Genomic DNA, 19,625 nt, shown 5'->3' on the forward strand with positions numbered 1-19,625 from the left:
CATCTTAAGGTGTGACATTTTAATAATCAAATTGTAATTTTGCGGGATATTTTCTCAATACTGTTGGAAATGTGTATATCACCATTGAGTAAGTAATAAGATAGAGTCACAATCACTCCATTTTTTACAAACTTGCGATTTATTACTTACTCAATGATTTCGCATTGTTATTAACAAAATGTGTCCTAATTATTTGTGCGTGATTACAAGTAATGATAAGAAAGTGTATTTCTACCATGAAAACCATAGGTCCCTCTATTTTGTAGAATAACTCCAAGGCGTACACTACAACTTGGAGTTGCAGAAACTCGGCCCAATACCAGATAAAGTATGTACACTAAAATTTTACATCGCTAAATTGAAATTAAATAGTTTTATGAACCGGGTTTATTGCAAACATTAGGAATTTCTGAATTTGCACTGGTTGTTTCGGTCATTTTTATGAAACTTCTTTTGCAAAACAGAATCAAATCTTATAAATTTCTACATAAAATGCTAAAGCCCCAGGATTGATGCCGCATATTTGCCACAAAACTTTGTAAATCTAAGAAAACAAAAGCGCTCCTCAGTATATATATTTTTGCAATTCCCATTCTTCTTACAGGTATCGTGTTCCTCAACGTGAAATGGAGCGTCGAAATAATGACCGTACAGCGCCGCTCCGCACGCCCACCATGGCCGGTGGCCTATTTTCAATCGATAAAGATTATTTCTACGAAATCGGCTCGTACGATGAGGGTATGGATATATGGGGTGGTGAAAATTTAGAAATGTCCTTCCGGGTAAGTAACAAACTATACAACTCACACACATCACATACAAAGAATATTTATAAAATATTAAAGCTTAATTTCCAGTATAAAATTTAGCTGAACTAGTCAAAGCAAAGCAAATATGAAAACTAAGTATAATTTTAGCAGTGAAGAGCGCTTAATTGAATTTTTTAAATAAAATTCAGTTTTTATTTTATTATTTTGCTTCAATATTGGCACTGATTTAAAACGACTTTTATACTACTACACTTTAGATATGGCAATGTGGCGGCATTTTAGAAATAATACCCTGCTCACATGTGGGTCATGTCTTCCGTGATAAATCGCCTTATACATTCCCTGGCGGTGTGTCCAAAATTGTGCTGCACAATGCGGCGCGTGTAGCCGAAGTGTGGTTGGATGAGTGGCGTGAATTTTATTATTCAATGAGCTCAGGTTCGAAATTGTGTTTTGTTCACATTCACATGCTTACTAAGTACTACCACTACTACTGCTACAACAACAACAATACATTTGTTCTAAGCTAAAAACCTCATACCAACACTAATACTACTTCTTATCACCAAATACCAATAAAATATAAACACATTTTTTTTTATTTATATTTGGAATATATACCACTTGCATATATTAACTAATATAACCTTAACTTGCCTAACAAACTAAAAATGAAGTACACATTTTTTCATCACTACATGTTATGACGATTGATTTTCTTTTGGTGCCTATTTTTCAATAATAACTTTTTCCTCACTTTATATTCCATTAATTATAATTTATTCCTGCTCCAATTCAAAATATATAAATTTTATTAATTGATGTCGTAAACACAAAAATTTTAACGATTACACTATTAAACAGATGAGAAATATTTGAATTGTATTTTCTAATGATATTTAAAAATTTAATAAGAATTTAATTCAAAACATCGGAAACTTATTTGTGATCGAGTCTCAAAAGGTAAAGTTTAAGTAAACTAAAAGAAATACATCGAATACAAGGTGGCGCAAAATTAATCATCCAATTATGTCTTATGCCTTTGAATAATTTGTTTCTAAATGAAAAAATTATTTTGATGGTATAAATCTTTCACTTTTGACCTTTACGCGCTCTATTGTTTGTCTGTTTGTATAGGTACTGCAGCTGTCTAGTTCTCGAGTGTCAAATATGACTGATGCTAAAATCATAAAAATTTCGATAAGGTGATTAATTTTGTGTCACCTTGTATAACGGCTAACCTTTTTATAAAGCAACCGGTCGAATCTAATAAATACACTAACCAAACAAAAAAAGATTAAGCCCACGACTGGGATGGCATTTATATCCTACGGAGGACCGTCACTCCAGCGACGTTTTAAAAACATTGCAAGCTGTGCATTATTAAAAAACAATTTAGTTATATTATTTGTATTTAAATTTATATAAACTTTTGAACATTTCGAATACTTAATCCTTAAATTTAATTTAAAAAATAAAATCGCCGATTTGCATTTTTTCACGAGTCAAAATATATTTTAACTGCATTGTTAGCCCTTAGCCGGATTAAATAAAAGCATGCAAATGGCTCCAGGTATTGCCAATTGAACAAGTATGGTATGGCAGAACTCAGTATTTACGCATTGAATTATGAGCGGTGTTTAATTTTTTATTTTTTTCATGTTTGAATGTTTGGTACATTTTATTTTATACAGAGAAAATTGATTTAAAATGACAGTATAGGTGGAGTGTTTTAATCGCGATAACTCGTTATCCAAGGAACCACCAAAATTATAGGGTTAGTACCCTATGCCCTGTGATTTCGTGTTCTAAATAAACCACTTTTGCAAACCAAAGCAAAAAATTAAATAGATTTGCGATATCCTACTATTTCGACAATTACGAGTTTATAGCAGTTTTATGCTTCTTTTCGATAAAAGCAGACTTAATTTCAGATAGTAGTGGTAAAACAATTTACATATACATATATATACAGTCACGTCTGGATATAGTGAACTAAATTTTTTACGTTTGATTTTTTCTTTTTGGTCGAGTACAAATCGTTTGGGGATGAAAAAAACTCTGTTCCTAATATTTAAAAGAATCCTAATAGATTGATAGTGCCATCATGCCTCCGAGAAAACTCCCTGCCTTAAAGAAAAATCTAAAATCATTGAAAAACTCTAAAAAGTGTTAATGTTTCATCTTCAGCAAACATATTTGGGGAAGCTACATCAACAATTTCAGAAATAAACAAAAAGAGACGCAATATTATCTCTTATCAGCCAATTTTAGCATCCAAGAAGAAGACTCTTAGAAAAAGCGAGCATGTACATATTTATTTTAATGAGCTCTTGCATTTGTGAACCTGGGCACGGTGAACAGGTCTTGAATTGAATTTTAAGAGGTCGAGCCAAGGAGCATCAGGAGATTTGGTGGCTCCTAAAACACTCAGGCTAAAAAGCCCATTGTATTTAAAGCTCTGGAAAGGGGGTAGATAGTTAAGGAGGGAGGGAGAAAAGTATCAGAGAAAGAGATAGGAAAGAATAGAGACAGAGATAGAGATAGTTAGTCCTGTGAGAATTTTCCAGATTCTTTGGCAAATCTGTAAATATCCTCCAGTTTGAGAGAACGAATATTACTCATTCCCATGACATCGGAACCCAATACCCGTAGTCGCGCTCTAGCAAAGGCAGGACACTCACAGAGAAAGTGCGCAGTGCTATCCGCCTCCTCCAAGCAGGACAGGCATATCGGGTCCTCGATGATTCCAATGGTGGTCATATGCTGACCCCATGGGTTGTGTCCTGTAATGATGCCGACCATCAACCGAATGTCTTTCCTTCTAAGTTTTAGTAGAAAGTTTGACAGTTTTCTGTTCGGACTTGTCACAAAACACTTTGCAGTTCTGCAGCGTTCTAGACCGGACCATCGCTCTTTATGTAGATTGCCTACATAATCGTTGATCCAATTCTTGATTCCTGCGGGACTGATTCCGATTATTGGCTCTGGCCCCTGTGGGGGCACCGCTGATCCACGGTTGGCCAATTCGTCGGCAATTTCGTTTCCTTGAACACCAGAGTGTCCCGGAACCCATATAAGTACAAGCCTGTTTTGTCTTGCGACAGAATTAAGCTTCCTCTTACATTCTTGAACAATCTTCGAAGTTTGCTTCGCGTTCTCCAGGGCCTTCAATGCAGCCTGACTGTCACTGAAGACTCCAATCTGTTTCCCGCTCCATCTCCTCTCGATTATCCATTCCGCTACTTTCAGGATGGCAAAAACTTCTGTTTGGAAAACAGTTGCCATTTCCCCCATAGCATAGTGATACTTATTACTATCGTTTAAGTACCATCCGGCTCCAGACCTCCTCCAGTCTTGGACCCATCGGTAAAGAAAATATCCGTCAAACCTCCCTGCATACATTCTGGATTGCTCCATTGCTCACGCAATGGAAATCTGACATCAAATTTCCTTCCGAACGAAATTGTGGGTATCAGGTCATCTTTAGGTGCCAAAAACAGTGGATACTGCTCCGACAGCAACTTAAAGATTTCTCTGTGTCCCGAAGTTCCATCTTCGTGCCAGAAACCATATTTATGAAGTCTACACATTGCTTTTATTGCTTCCTGTTGTATCTTAAGATCCAGGGGGAGCAAATTAAGCATAGCATTTAGGGCATCACCAGAGGTTGTACTCATGGCACCCGTGATGCATAAACATACACTTCTTTGCAGCCTGTATAGTTCCCGGTTTGTGGACTTAACCATGCTCCGTCGCCACCAGACCACAGAAGCGTAAGTGATGATTGGTCTGATAAGTGCCGTGTATATCCATAGGACCACAGCAGGTTTCAGACCCCAAGGTTTGCCAAAGGCTCTACGGCATTGCTGAAAAATCTTCAATGCACGATTCACCTTCAGTGAAACGTGTGTCTCCCAGGTCAGCTTCTTATCCAAGATTACTCCTAGATATTTAACTTCGTTGGAAAGACCAAGTGTCACACCTTTCAGTGTTGGAAGACTGAGTCCATCCAATTTCCGTTTTTTCGTAAACAAGACTATGGTTGTTTTGTTCGGATTAACGGAAAGACCTTGTCTCATGCACCAATCATCGATTTTGTCAAGGATCCTCTGTACTTTCGTGCAAAGCCTCCTTAAGGATTTATCCGATGTTAGCGCACAGACGTCGTCCGCATATGCTTGGACGTGAAAGCCGAGTTCCTGCATCTCCGCTAATAGGGAGTCTACGACGAAGCACCACAGCAGCGGAGAAAGAACACCCCCTTGGGGACATCCTTGCTTGACCCTGACTGTGATTTGCTCGTCGTCGCTCCCACCAGCGGTTAACAGCCTCTCAGAGAGCATGGAGTATATCCATTTTATAATGGCTTGATTAACTCCGTGTCGTTCGGCAGAAGAACATATCGAGCCAAAAGTGGCATTATCAAAAGCCCCCTCAATGTCCACGAACACGCCCATTGTGTATTCGTCAGCTTCCAGCCCAGCTTCAATCTTGCTAACAAGATCGTGTAAGGCTGATTCACATGATTTTCCACTCTGGTAAGCGTGTTGATTTCTACTAAGTGGACTTCTCGGCAATACCCCCACTCGAATATGTTTCTCCACCACTCGTTCCAGACTTTTCAACATGAACGATGTCAAACTGATTGGTCTGAAACTTTTTGCTAGGGAATAGTCATCTTTTCCTGGTTTTGGAATAAATACTACTCTTACGCGTCGCCATTGGGATGGTATATAACCAAATGCAAGACAGGCTGTGAAGATCCTTTTCAGGGCCTCAATCAGCCTGTCTCCTCCTTTTTTAAGCATTACTGGATATATTCCGTCAGGTCCAGGGGACTTAAAGTTGTCAAAGGAAGATAAGGAAAACCTTATCGATTCCCTTGTCACTATCCGACTAGCAATATACCAGCTGTACCTAGAGGTTCCACCGTTGCCACCGTCATCGTTCATGCCACTCTCAGCTTCAGAGAGAGTTCTACTACCCGGAAAATGGGTTTCGAGTAGAGCATTAAACGTTTCCGATTTGGAAATGGTGTATGAACCATCAGGTTTTCGAATGGAATCCAGCCTTACTGAGCGGTCTAAATGAAGGACCTTACAAAGTCTCGCTGTTTCCCTCATTTCTTCGACGTTACTGCAGAAATTTCTATAGGATTCAAGTTTGGCTTGCCGTACTTTTTTCTTATATTCTCTCTGTGTAAGTCGATGATTGGCCCAGTCCTCTTCTGTTTTGGTCTTCAAGGCCTTATTAAGAAGTTTCCTGGACCGTACACGAAGCTTCGACAGTTCAGGGTTCCACCAAGGAACCGCTTTCCCCTGTCTGCTTTGCCTGAGTGGACACAGTTCCTCAAAGCATTTGATTAAAGTACCTTCTAATTTCTTAGTAGCATCTTCAATCATTTCTGCTGATTTGAGTTTTTTCAGGTTTGGTAATCGCTCTGTTACAAGCTCACTATACCTGTCCCAGTCCACATTTCGAGGATTCCTACCGGAAGGTATTGATATTGTGTCAATTCCCAGTCGGAATTCGATAAGACGATGATCAGAAAGAGAGTCCTCTTCCAAAACTCGCCATCGGTTGATTTGATTTCCAACTGACCTATTGGTAAGTGTTAAATCAATCACCTCTTGTCTCCTTCTGGTCACAAAAGTTGGTTTGTTACCAGTGTTTTGGATGACCAAATCGGATGACAGGATAAAATCCAGTAACTTGAGACCTCTGGGGTTGCATTTGCTGCTTCCCCACACAATGTTCTGTGAATTTGCGTCACAGCCCACTATTAGCCCCAGATTATTGGATTCTGCGTACTTGACCACTTCTCTTAGCTCCCTCGAAGGAGGTGGCTGTACAGAGTCATAGGGTAGGTAGGCCGAAACTATGATAGCTTCGACACTGTTCCCACTTTTCCAGTACTTTATTTTTGCAGCAACGATATCTCCAGAGCATAGCTCTTTTAACATCGTGTGTTCGATCAACCTCGGCATGATAATACATGCTCGCGGTCTCACATTCCCTTCACAATGAAGTATTTGTCCCCACGACATAGCACTTAGACCACAGATACGCTTGTGACATACCCATGGTTCTTGTATAAGTATTATGTGTGGGTTTGTTTGCAGTTTTGCATGCCTACGGCACAAGAGAGCCGTAGACGCTTTGCTATGCATTGCAGGCCTTGCAATAATTAGTTATTTATATTCAGGCACGACTGTATATACGAGGTTCGTTTGAAAAGTCCGTGCAAAAATAACTTTTCGACTTACGTCTCCTTTTAGGCTTATAAAGGGTTTTCCAAACAGGGGTGTTATTTTGATATTCAAAGAAAAATGCTGTTTTTTAACATAAATGATCGGATGTTTATTTCATTATAAAGAGGGAGGTATGCCGTTAATAGTGGAAAATAACATCAAGCAAATGATGGTCGTGGTACGCTTACAGGACAATATCCTTTTCATGAAATTTTCCATAACCGAATTGTAAAGTGGCTGCCCTATGTCCTCGATAGCCTCACGAATTCCATCTTTGAGGTCTTGATCGACCTTGAGCTGTTAGCGTAGACCTTCTCTTTCACGTGGCCCCAAAGAAAAAAGTCACAAGGTGTTAAATAATAAGATCTCGGTGGCCAATTGTGATCACCTCTTCGAGAGATAACACGATCCGGAAACTTTTCCGGTAAAAGATCAATAGTTTCGTTGCTTGTGTGGCACGTAGTGCCGTCTTGTTGAAGATAAACGTTATTCAGATCAATACCATCCAATTTCGGCCATAAAAAATCGTTAATCATCTCTCCATAGCGCAATGCAATCATCAATAACACCTGTTATTGGAAAACCCTTTACATTTTATTCAACGCTGTTCTAGTTGTTGATCCCTTCCGAATAATAGGATTTGTCTAAGCCTGAAAAATAGTCTTTCTTTTCTGCAATCAAATCCTCGTTTGAATAAAATCTTTTCGCCGCCAGCTATTTCTTCAAATTGGGCAACAAATAGTAGTTGAAGAGAGCCGAGAGTTTGGAGAATAGGGGGGATGTGAAATAACCCTATTTCCATTAATTTATCCAACGCAACTCCTGCAACGTTAGCTGGTGCGTTGTCGTGATAGAAAATAAAAATAAGTCGACTTCCTCATTTCAACCGAATGCGAAACACAAAGAGATCGACCGATCTGGCTGAAACTTGGTATGTGTTCTTCCATGGGATGCTACTAACTAAACATATCCTCGATACGAGTCAGTAGTGCCATCTCTATAACTTTATACGGATCTTTCAAACAACCCTCGTATATATATTTCTATTTTATAACTTTTCATTATTTTTATCAATAGCTACATACTTTTTGCTTACTTTCTTAAAGAATGAAATTGAATTACACATTGACTAACAGCTCATAGATTGAACAAGTTTCGCCACAGGTAGACTTTGTTATCATTGTCTTGAAACCGCAGGCACGTTATCCTGTCTGTGTGATCCGGATCCATTGTTTTGTTAGAAGACAATGTTCAATGGATGAACAAACTAATCTCATAGAATACCAAGAAAATTGTTTGAAGAATCTCGGCTTTTATTGACCGCCTTTAGCATTCATACAGCCGAATATTGAAATAGCTTCAGAGTAGACTCAATATAATAAGGCTAAAAATCCATTCGAAACCATCTGATCGCAAGTGACCAGTTTTGTGAGTTAGAGACTATTTTTGTTTTTTTAAATCAAGTTATTCCACGTTCGTAATATACAGAAGAAGTAATAATTTTTATAAAAGAAAACGGTTATTAAAGCAACAGTATTTGATCTAGTAATACAAGGTTTTCTGATAATTCAAGTGAAGGCTGTACTTTGCTCGAAGATAAACATGAATCAAAATATTATTCCTTCTAACGATAGAACTGCGATGGATTTGACACCGGAGGAAACTCGCAAAAACCTTGGGATTACATCAAATTCTGCCCTTTAATTCAAAATCATTAAAACGGCCTGGTCTGAAATTTCATTAGGCTATATTAGGCGGCCGCCGTAGCCGAATGGGTTGGTGCGTGATTACCATTCGGAATTCACAGAGAGGTCGTTGGTTCGAATCTCGGTGAAAGCAAAATTAATAAAAACATTTTTCTAATAGCGGTCGCCCCTCGGCAGGCAATGGCAAACCTCCGAGTGTATTTCTGCCATGAAAAAGCTCCTCATAAAAATATTTGCCGTTCGGAGTCGGCTTGAAACTGTAGGTCCCTCCATTTGTGAAACAACATCAAGACGCACACCACAAATAGGAGGAGGAGCTCGGCCAAACACCTAACAGAAGTGTACGCGCCAATTATTTTTTTTTTTTTATATAAAGAATTTGTACAAATCCATTCATCAACGTATTTACGAAGTAATTTATAAACAACACAAGCTTTAAATAATAAATTAAAAAAATAAAATCTTACATTATTATTTTTTCTTATTTGGTGCCTCTATTCAAGTGAACCAATAAATCAACCACAGTATTACAGCTACTGTTTTACAGCTGCGAAATACCGTTAGATGGAGTAATATTTTGATGCATGTTTATTTTCGCGCAAATACGGTGGCTTTAATAACCGTTTTCATCCATAAAAATTAGTAACTATTAGGACTGTATGTACATCTTGATATAGTAGCCATGACCTGTTGCTTCGGTAATTTAATGTTTTTGAAATTATTCTTAACTATAATTTTGTGTAATAAAACCCTTTGCTTAGTTGAATAATTGATTAACGGAACAATTTGTTACTCAAATAAGCGTAAAGCCGTTATAAGGAGTAGTTTTAATTTAAATATTTGTTGAACTAGTCAAACCAATCGGCCTCATTGTGAATTCCATCTGAGCAAATATTCTCACTTTGTTTTAGTTCTGCATTGTAATTTATGGAAATGATTTATTCACATGGAATTGGAGGTAGGATCGACAATGTGCAAAGCGATGCGAATTCACACGAACGCGTGCACAGAAGTCTTAAAAAGTAGTATGCCAATGAAAATTTGTGGTATTTATTATCATAATGGAAATGCAATTTAAATTTTCTTCTCTGGTACTTTTTTCTTAAACAAAAAATAATAATATAAATTAATATTCTTTTTTGTAGTGTGTTTTTCACTATTGGCTGGCTCATATGTTTTGTTTCTCCGCTCAATTAAAAAGCGCATAATTTTTACTTTGCTGTAATTGGATATTTAAACCCAGAAATTATCATATATAATATTATTGAATATTTTGCTTTTTTCACAATTAACTAAATTGTCAATAAATTTTGTACTCATTTTTATCTCTCTTACCCTCTTCACTCAAAACAAATTTGACTCATCGTAAACTACACAAAACCAATAAAAACAATAATGAAATAAATTAGGTCAATAAACAATATACTGTTATATTTGAAGATAATTAATAAAAAAACCATAAAACCTATAAAACAAAATAACCACTCAATGCATAGAAACTACAGATATATCAAAAAACAACACATATTCTCTTCTGTTTTTTTTTTTCTTAGTCCAGTAAAAAGAAGATTTAAATAAGTAATTTTAGGAGTATGCGAGTTTATGGTTTTATTATGTAAAACCCATCACTGTGAACTTAAGTTTGAGTTTTCGGAGTCGGGGGTTGTGTCCCGCGGCCGCCATCTTAGAAATAAGGGTGCAACTGGTTTTTTGCGTTTATCTCGAGAATTCCGAGAGTTAATAAAGAAAGAAAAAGATACTTTTTTTTGTAGATGACAATATTATCTATAACTTTCATTCAAAACTTTTTATTGTAAAATTAATAATAAAAAAGTTATGAACAAAATTACGCGAAAAATTAAGGGATGAATTGTTTTCAAGCGTAATAACATTTTTTTATTGATCTTATGGAAAATATACATCAGAGCTTTTTTATAGAGCATTCTTTTGTAAACATTTTTGTTTATAAGTTTTTTCCGCTATCTTTATTTAGTCTTATGATTTCGAGCTGCTAAGCGGAGCAACCAATACATTAGTGAAGCGCATAAGCGTACATGAATATCATTCGTTCTAATTTTGTACGAGATTATTCATTCTTGCCGTGAACCAAAATTTTCGTAACTCTCGGAATTCACGAGATAAACGCAAAAAACCAGTTGCACCCTTATTTCTAAGATGGCGGCCGCGGGGCACAACCCTCGACCCCGAAAACTCAAACTTAAGTTCACAGTGATGGGTTTTACATAATAAAACCATAAACTCGCATACTCCTAAAATTACTTACTTGGCTATTTTTTCGGTCTCTTTTTCCTGGACTATCAGGTGAACATTTCACGAGTATGCCGCTAAATATGCTAATTAATGACAATTTACATGATTTTTTTTAACCTACAATTTGGTTGGTATTTTATCTCGTGCGTACCTTTTCCTGTTGTATGTAGTTTACTTCAACTAAATATTTGATTGATTTCAATTTCATTCTGGAAATGGCGAACAGGAATATACCACAAATGTAACTAATCCATAGAATTTAACTAAAATTATTTATTAACTAATGTTGCTAACACATCCATACGTGTAGACTGGTGTTAGGAAGGGAAAGCATTTTTAAGACGACTCGCTAGGCGGTGTTTTTTCTAATTATCTACATATTCCCTGACTTTTAAGCTGGTCACACAGGGTATTTTGTTATCGATTTAAGAGTAATTTTAAGATTCTCTCTTACCGCAGCGTTACACGAAATGTAATCTTAAATATAATAGCCTCCGTACCTACTACATATTATTAATTTGCAAAGTATCATATATAAATATAAAAAAATAATGCAAATAATAATGATGCTATAACGATGCATACAAAAGTAAACTTATAAATTAAAGTAATGCTTTGTAAAAGTTTAAACCCAGGAATACGACCTGTACATTATTCTTATATATTTAATGTAAACTCCAAACATCGGCAATTTTAAATAATTTTTTTTTCTATATCTACGTATGACCAATACTACTGCAAATGGGCAATTATAAGAATTTCTGTATATTCCTAAATACTTCATAATTAGAATGTACAACCCAGTACCGTGTCCAATAGAAGCTAGACCCAGTAACGACAACTGAGCTGTCTAAATATTCGAATTTTTTTAATTGGCATTCGCTTCGCGGCCGCCATAGCCGAATGGGTTGGTGCGTGACTACCATTCGGGATTCACAGAGAGAATCTCGGTGCAACACCAAAATTAAGAAAAACATTTTTCTAATAGCGGTCGCCTCTCGGCAGGCAATGGCAAACCTCCGAGTGTATTTCTGCCATGAAAAAGCTCCTCATAAAAATATCTGCCGTTCGGAGTCGGCTTGAAACTGTAGGTTCCTCCATTTGTGGAACAACATCAAGACGCACACCACAAATAGGAGAAGGAGCTCGGCCAAATACCCAAAAAGGGTGTACGCGCCAATTGTATACAGATATATATATTCGCTTCAAGGATTAACACATATAGGAAAACACAGGCCGTTAGCCCGAGTCGCTGGTGCCTTCTAATTACAATATTACTATTTATAGTTATATTACTAGTGAAGTCAAGTACTAAGTTCGCAGCCGCGACATTTCCCCTGCAACATGCATTTGGCTAAAAATGTTGCTGGCAACATTGATTGTCAAACGAAAAGAAAGATGAAACTCAGGAGCATCGTCCCAATTGGCAAATTATGATTATGAAAAGTATTTTCAAGCAAGTTAACATTAATATAATATACTTATACATATATTAACACAAAAAACATATAAAGATTTGCTTACACGCTTTGCGAAGACGTTTCGCCTAAAAATGCCATGTCTTCGGAGTATTTGAACTCAGGCACTTCACTTGCAGTTTTCGCTCAATTCTAAATGACATGTACATTTTAAATAAGTGTAAAATGGCCGATTGCTGAACTCAATGCGTCTTGTGTTTGCGAGTTCTTAAAAATTTTAATTCTCATAGGATAGCCTGTAGACGAGCTCATGGTGGGCATTTAAATGATGTAATTATTCACATATAATTGCTAAGAGCTCGATTTTGAAAAAAAAAGTGAAACATGAAAAAATCTAAATTCTTCTAGACGCGTCTTTTGAAAGACCCTTTACTTATATATACATTTACGCTCACTAAATTAAGTCACTATATGTATTTAAAATATTCGCGGGATTTTTCGTGCTAAATTCTTTTCGTAAGTTTTTTATAAAAATATAAAAAAACCTTATAAATCAAAGTTGCATATAGGCCTTGACTTACGACTTAGGCGTTTTTGCTTATAACCAAAGATTTATTAGTTGTCTCATTTACTCTATTTTACTTTTTTCTGATGTTGTGAATGGGATCAAAATTTAAAGTATTAGTAAATAAATAAAAACATACAATTTAAAGTATTAGTAAATAAATAAAAACATACATAAAGTTTAGAGTTTATGGTAAATATGAGTTGCATAGGGGAATACAAAAAAAACTGTATTTAAAAATTATTTCATACAATACAAATGAAAGGAAGTTTGAATTAATTCAATTATTTACCTCAATTCAATTTTGCCTAATTTTATGGAGTGGAAGTTTAATTTAATTAAATTTTTTATCTCAATTCAGTTGTACTCATACCTAATTAAATTCAATTTAATTTATTTTTTATTCAATTTGATGTCATTTAATTTTATTTGATTTGGTTTGATTTTCATTAGGTGTTTTCAAATTAAATAAATTTTAATGCAAATAACTAATATAAATAATTTGTAATTTTCCCCTTTTTATGCCTTGTATTTATTTATATTATCCTCTTGCCGTCAACCATAATTTTCTAAAACATTGAGAACTTTGATAAGAGAAAATTGACAACATTTCTATAGCTTTAAGATTTCAACCCCATTTAGATCCATTTATCTCAGCCCCATATAAAACAAAGCTCCGTTAATACTTGATCAAATATTTTATTATTAGATTTCGTATATTTGCTACTGCGATAAGTATTTATTTCTATGCCTGCTAAATATATGTGTGTATGTATAGTACGCCAGTCGTATGTGGGCTAAAATCGCTCTTCATGAACCCCTACTTTCTAAAATAATCTAATCACGAAATCTAAGAAAACTGGGTAATTTTTTTTTCTTCAGAAAGTCGTTCAGTTTTTCAACAAAAAACTAGTTTAAGCTTATACCAAAGTTATATTACGTGCGTTGAAAAAAAAGTTGAAATATTTTTCATAATTTCTTTTTTTTTTCTCTTTTTTCTTTTGCTCACTCTCTCCCCTGCTCTAATGTTAACTATTTAAACAAATGCGTAACTAATTAACGTGTATTGCTACTATGTTGGCTAACAACAATATTAATCATGGTCCTAATAACTATGACAACTACAAACACTACAACAACAACAACGACACCCTATTTTATTCATAAAATAACAAAAAATTATGTATATCTACGTATATATGAACGTAAAAATCACTTTACCACGAATCTACATTCATTTGCGGCGAATGCAACAACACTCGTAATTACGTTCATTTCCAACAATTGGCTGCATATTTACGCATGCGCATCTGTGTCCGTTTTATCCATACGGTTGGTTGATTTCGCTTAGGTTTGGATGTGTGGCGGCGTGCTCGAGATTGCGCCCTGTTCGCGTGTGGGTCATGTCTTTCGTAAATCTACGCCGTACACCTTCCCCGGCGGCACAACGGAAATTGTCAATCATAATAATGCGCGTCTGGTTGAAGTGTGGCTGGACGATTGGAAAGAGTTTTACTACAGCTTCTATCCAGGTTAACAACAACTAAATGCACTACTCTTCAACACACTTCTCAACATCGATAGCTCTCTATGCAATTCACGCACGATTTATTAACGAATATATAGTACATACATACATATGTATATATGTATAAATACATACATATGTACATTAATTAGCATATTCGTTTTTGTTTTGTTTGTTTATGGTATTTCCCACTTTTGTTTGTGCGTCTGAATTTTTGGATTTGTTTTTGCTAAACTCAGCTATTTTTGGCAATTTAGAAGAACAAAACATAACAATAACATTGAAATAAAAGCAATAAATTTCATTTTAGCAAAACCAACCACAATCACATGAAAACTCCTACGCCAAACATAGCCAACGTATATGTATTACATACCTACATACTTACCACAAGCATATGAACTAAATTCGTAAATACTTGTACACTGCATTCGCCACTCCGTTCACTTCCCCTGGACCAGAGCATGCGTGCACCGCGCTCCTCGCTACACATCTTTCTGTTCCCCTTCCCCTCACTTGTCCTGTATAGTTCACATTCTACTTTTTTATAATTTGTTTGTGCCAGTTACCAATTGTCTTCCAGTTACCAATTTGCCTCTTTATTGTTCTGTCCCCCCGCCTATGTTATTTTTCGCATTACTGTTTTGTTACGTTTGACGTTGAATGTAACAAAGGATAAGAAAAAAGTTTTGTGTGTGTCCCGTTTTCTTGCAACTTTTTCACCCTAAGCAGTTTGTTTTGTTATTAAAGCCAGCTCGGTTAGTGCATTTTGTAATTTATTTGTTAATGTTTGTTTTAAAAAATTTCCGCAAATTTAATATCTCTGTTATTTATTGTATGCAAATATGTATATATTCTATGATTTTTGCTGTTCTTTTTCATCTTTGCTTGTTTGGCATGTTTGCATTTTGGTATTTATGCTTCTTATGCGTATGTATGTAGGTAAATCCTTGCATACCTGTTGATTCGCTTAATTGAAATGCCTGCTTATTAGCTGTATATATGTATGAATATTTTTTAACTTAAGCACTAACACTGAAATAACGAAACTGATGAGCACAACAGAAATTAAAAAAAAAAAAAAATACTAGAACCTTTATAGCCAATGCATATATAACAGTTTTTTTTATCTAAGACAAGTACTTTATGAAATATCAGCTGGTGTCATAATCCTGCATTAAGTTCATGAAAGCATAACCATTTTTGAAAAGGGCTACTAAATATGACTTAATGCATTTATAATAAATAAGATGGGAGAGATAACATTATATAAAAGAACTCCAACGAAAATCTCTTATGAATCCAAATTTTAATATTGACACTTGACACGCTCGTTTGAGGTATAATTTTTTTTTTTTTGTGGCGCGTCAGGTGTCAACAATTTCAAGAAAAGTGTAAAATTATGGTAAATATGAAAGTATTTCTTCTTTGCGATATAGTCGACGTTTAACCTGGGTTAGGTTAGGTTGAAATGGTTGCCCATAGAGAGGGCACGCTTGGATGAAAATCTACTTTAGGAGACATCTTGGTTTTTCATATATGTAGATTCTTAAATATTTTAAGTAATAGAAATTTTTTGTGTTGGCCTTCTTTCCTTGATTTTCATTATATTTTTCCTCGTAGCTCTTTTTTCATCTACCGAAGTAAATACTCATAATAACCTGAAGAGATTAAACTGGACTATAGCGAGTATGATTAAGTGTTTCCAGGCCATACATAGTGTAACCTACACAACATGACTCCTATGAAGAAGCGCATTGGCATGCAAATGAAGCACACCTCGAATATATTTTTGCATTTATTTCCTCAAGGAAACTCATAGTTTTTCTGAAACCGTAACTTAGTACTTTCCCGTTATATTCTTTTTCTTTATAATCGGCTAATTTCGGAATACTTAAACACAGCTGTTTTCGTGTTTCCAGCCAAGTTTAACATCCTGAACTGCTTCGACCCAGATTCAAGGTATTGAACCTCATCCCCAGTAACAAGTAAATTCATTCTTATACTCGCTGTTGCTTCTGCAGTGGTGTGAGTGCCTATCCTGCGCTGGCTTTGGGCATACCAAGAGTCGTAAATGATACTCCGAACCTTTCTGCAATTTTTCTCTCTTATTGTTTTTTGTTCTTTTTTATTATACATCTTTCGAAATAAGATGTTCGACATTTTAAACAATTTATGGAGCGTCACTTTAATCGTCCAGCCTGAGTGCAGACCATCTTCAATTTCTTCGCTACTTTTTTTGAAAATAATTATTTTCCGACTAAGTTTCGTTGTTAGGTGAAGTACCAAACTAAATTTTCTCAATAGTTGATTATTTCTTCCTGATTGACTTACTCATCCGGCGTTATCCCAAGTGTAGTTGAACCTACTTGACTTAAACTTCGTAATTGATTGCTTTATTGAGCCACCAAATAGTTCTGGGTAAAAATATATTCCCTGTTCCCTGCCCAACTTCTTCAGTCCCCGAACTTTTTGAATTCAAAATGTCAAAACCTACCCACATGCGAATTAAGCAAATTGACATGGCCGAAACTGAACGGTGGTCGCTCAAAATGCCTGTTGAAACTCAACATATCAATATTTAGAAAAACTCACTTCTAAAATAAAGAAGTATATTTATCTTGTAATGGCGGCCGCCATAGCCGACTACCATTCGGGATTGAGAGAGAACGTAGGTTCGAATCTCGGTGAAACACCAAAATGAAGAAAAAGCTTTTTCCTAATAGCGGTCGCCCCTCGGCAGGCAATGGCAAACCTTCAAGTGTATTTCTGGCCTTGAAAAAGTTCCTCATAAAAAAATATCTGCCGTTCGGGGACGGCTTGAACTTGTAGGTCCCTCCATTTGTGGAGCAACATCAAGACGCACACCACAAATAGGAGGAGGAGCTCGGCCAAACACCCAAAAAGAGTGTTCGCGCCAATTATAAATATTTATCTTGTATTCTATTACAAAAATATGTAAGTGCGAAAAAGCTACATTAAACGAGTACCACTAAAAACATGAATAAAATTACGAATGCGCTTTTTAAATGTACTGTAATAGAATTAACATTTACTGTAATTTTTTGAAAAAAAAGACGTTTAATTTCAAGCTGATATCAACAGCATTCGCCCAATTTGCTTAAACCATTGCCAAATTTTTAATAATCCAGAATTTTCAAGTTGAGAATTTTCTATTCTGCATTTGGTAAAAAAATTATTGTCATATAAATGGCCATTTTTTTTTTCAAAACATCTCGGAATACTATTCTAATAGTTTCCCTATCTATCAGTAGCTTTCAAGTGGCTATGGGCATGGGTATCAACGCTTTATCCGCTTTGAGTAGTTTGGGCTGCACCCTTCCTGGCAAGTTCATCTGCTACACAGTTTACTGTCAGTTTTCTGTGACCTGGCACCCAAATGAGGTTTACATTGAAATACCGGGATAAGTCATTTAAGAGTTTATAACATTCTATGACTGTTTTCGAGGAATGTGTTTTGATCTCTAGCGATTTTATTGCTGCCTGGCTGTCTGAATAAATGACGACTTTCCGGATGGATCCTTCCTTAATAGCAGTCACTTCCGCTAGAAAAACACTACAGTGATCGGGTAGACGGAGTGATGCTTTATCTCCAGTTTCTCAGAGTAGACCCTCCAGCTACTTTGTTACCTAACTTTGAGCCATCTGTAGAGATATTGTAGTGATTTAGTTTTTATTTTCAATATGGCCGTTATCACAATCTTCTTTCGAAGCAAACATTAAGATAAAAAATTAATTTAAATTAATATGCCCTTAATATTACAAAAAACTAGAAATACAGAAATGTGTGACACTTTGGATAGAAAGCCAAAGGCCACAGTAGGTAGACAGTGCTTTAGCTATTAAGTGCAATAACCCTTTACTTTCGAATAAGAAAATAAGTTAATGTTAGACATATTCGTAAAATCGAAACATTTGTATAATCGTTATGACACATTTTTTCCAAACCCAAAGAAAGTTACGGTTTTTCCACAAGAAATATAAAATATTTTAAATTGAAGACTTCTACTAATATAAAATATTTCGAAAAAATATTAATACATTCGTGATTACGCCAGATATGCTAAGAATTGGCATTCAAAGTTATATTTTATTTTGTTTTTGTATTTGTTTTTGTTAGGTTATTAAAGGAAAAAAATATTACATATTTAGCAAAAATTTTTGAAGTGTGTTTTTTTATATCATTGGCTATTTAGTTTGTCACTCATGTAAAAAGTTATCACATACATACAAGCATATATATGTACTATGTAGACCAACTATGTTATATAATAGCATACCATTTGTAGAAAAAAATTTTCATAATTATTGTCAGAAATGTAATCATGAATGTTACACCAATACATACACACATCATGCACCTCCATTAAATTTCACGTAGCACTAATTCTACTCACATATCCACTCATATTTATGTCCTGGAATTTCTTTTCTTTCCTTCTCATTTAATGGAGAAAAAATATATACTTTGATTAATATTCGGTTATTTTCTTTTATTTTTAAAATTCCCGGTTTCATTTCAACCAAATAAAAAATAATAATATAACAGGGGCACGCAAAGCTATCGCTGGTGATGTGAGTGATCGTCGCGCGCTACGTGAACGACTTAAGTGTAAAAGCTTCCGTTGGTATTTGGAAAATATTTATCCGGAGAGTTTGATGCCATTGGACTATTACTACCTGGGCGAGGTAAGAGGGGAAATAATATATGTTTTGTTTAAAATATTTAATGGAGCTTTATCTTTTTACACTCACTAACAGATTCGTAACGGCGAAACGGAGACGTGTCTCGACACGATGGGCCGCAAGTATGGTGAAAAGATAGGCGTTAGCTACTGCCATGGGCTGGGTGGCAATCAGGTATTTGCCTATACGAAACGACAGCAGATCATGTCGGATGATCTATGCTTGGATGCAGCGAATCCGATGGGTCCGGTGAATATGGTACGTTGCCATAATATGGGTGGCAATCAGGAATGGGTTTATGATTCTGAGGTGAGTAAATTAATTTAAAAAAATGTTATTAATATTATCATTTAAATAAAGGTATGAATACTAGCACTAAAAATGTATTTCAACATTAAATAATGTT

General features: G+C 35.5%; 1 protein-coding gene across 4 annotated transcripts in view; it reads left to right on the forward strand.

Annotated features, from left to right (window-relative positions):
• The window catches only part of LOC129249323 (polypeptide N-acetylgalactosaminyltransferase 5), a 127,172-nt gene that overhangs the window by 100,855 nt on the left and 6,692 nt on the right, over positions 1-19,625 (forward strand). For 3 of the 4 annotated variants that reach the window (XM_054889073.1, XM_054889075.1, XM_054889076.1), the window contains exons 7-10: positions 605-782; positions 1,028-1,208; positions 19,083-19,222; positions 19,295-19,528. In XM_054889073.1, the coding sequence (XP_054745048.1) occupies positions 605-782; positions 1,028-1,208; positions 19,083-19,222; positions 19,295-19,528 (733 nt within the window). Of the gene's footprint in view, positions 1-604; positions 783-1,027; positions 1,209-14,335; positions 14,517-19,082; positions 19,223-19,294; positions 19,529-19,625 lie in introns of all 4 variants that reach the window. The other variant, XM_054889074.1, reaches the window with a different exon arrangement.

The sequence above is a fragment of the Anastrepha obliqua genome, chromosome 5 (genome assembly GCF_027943255.1).
Source record: "Anastrepha obliqua isolate idAnaObli1 chromosome 5, idAnaObli1_1.0, whole genome shotgun sequence".
NCBI classification, from domain to species: domain Eukaryota; kingdom Metazoa; phylum Arthropoda; class Insecta; order Diptera; family Tephritidae; genus Anastrepha; species Anastrepha obliqua.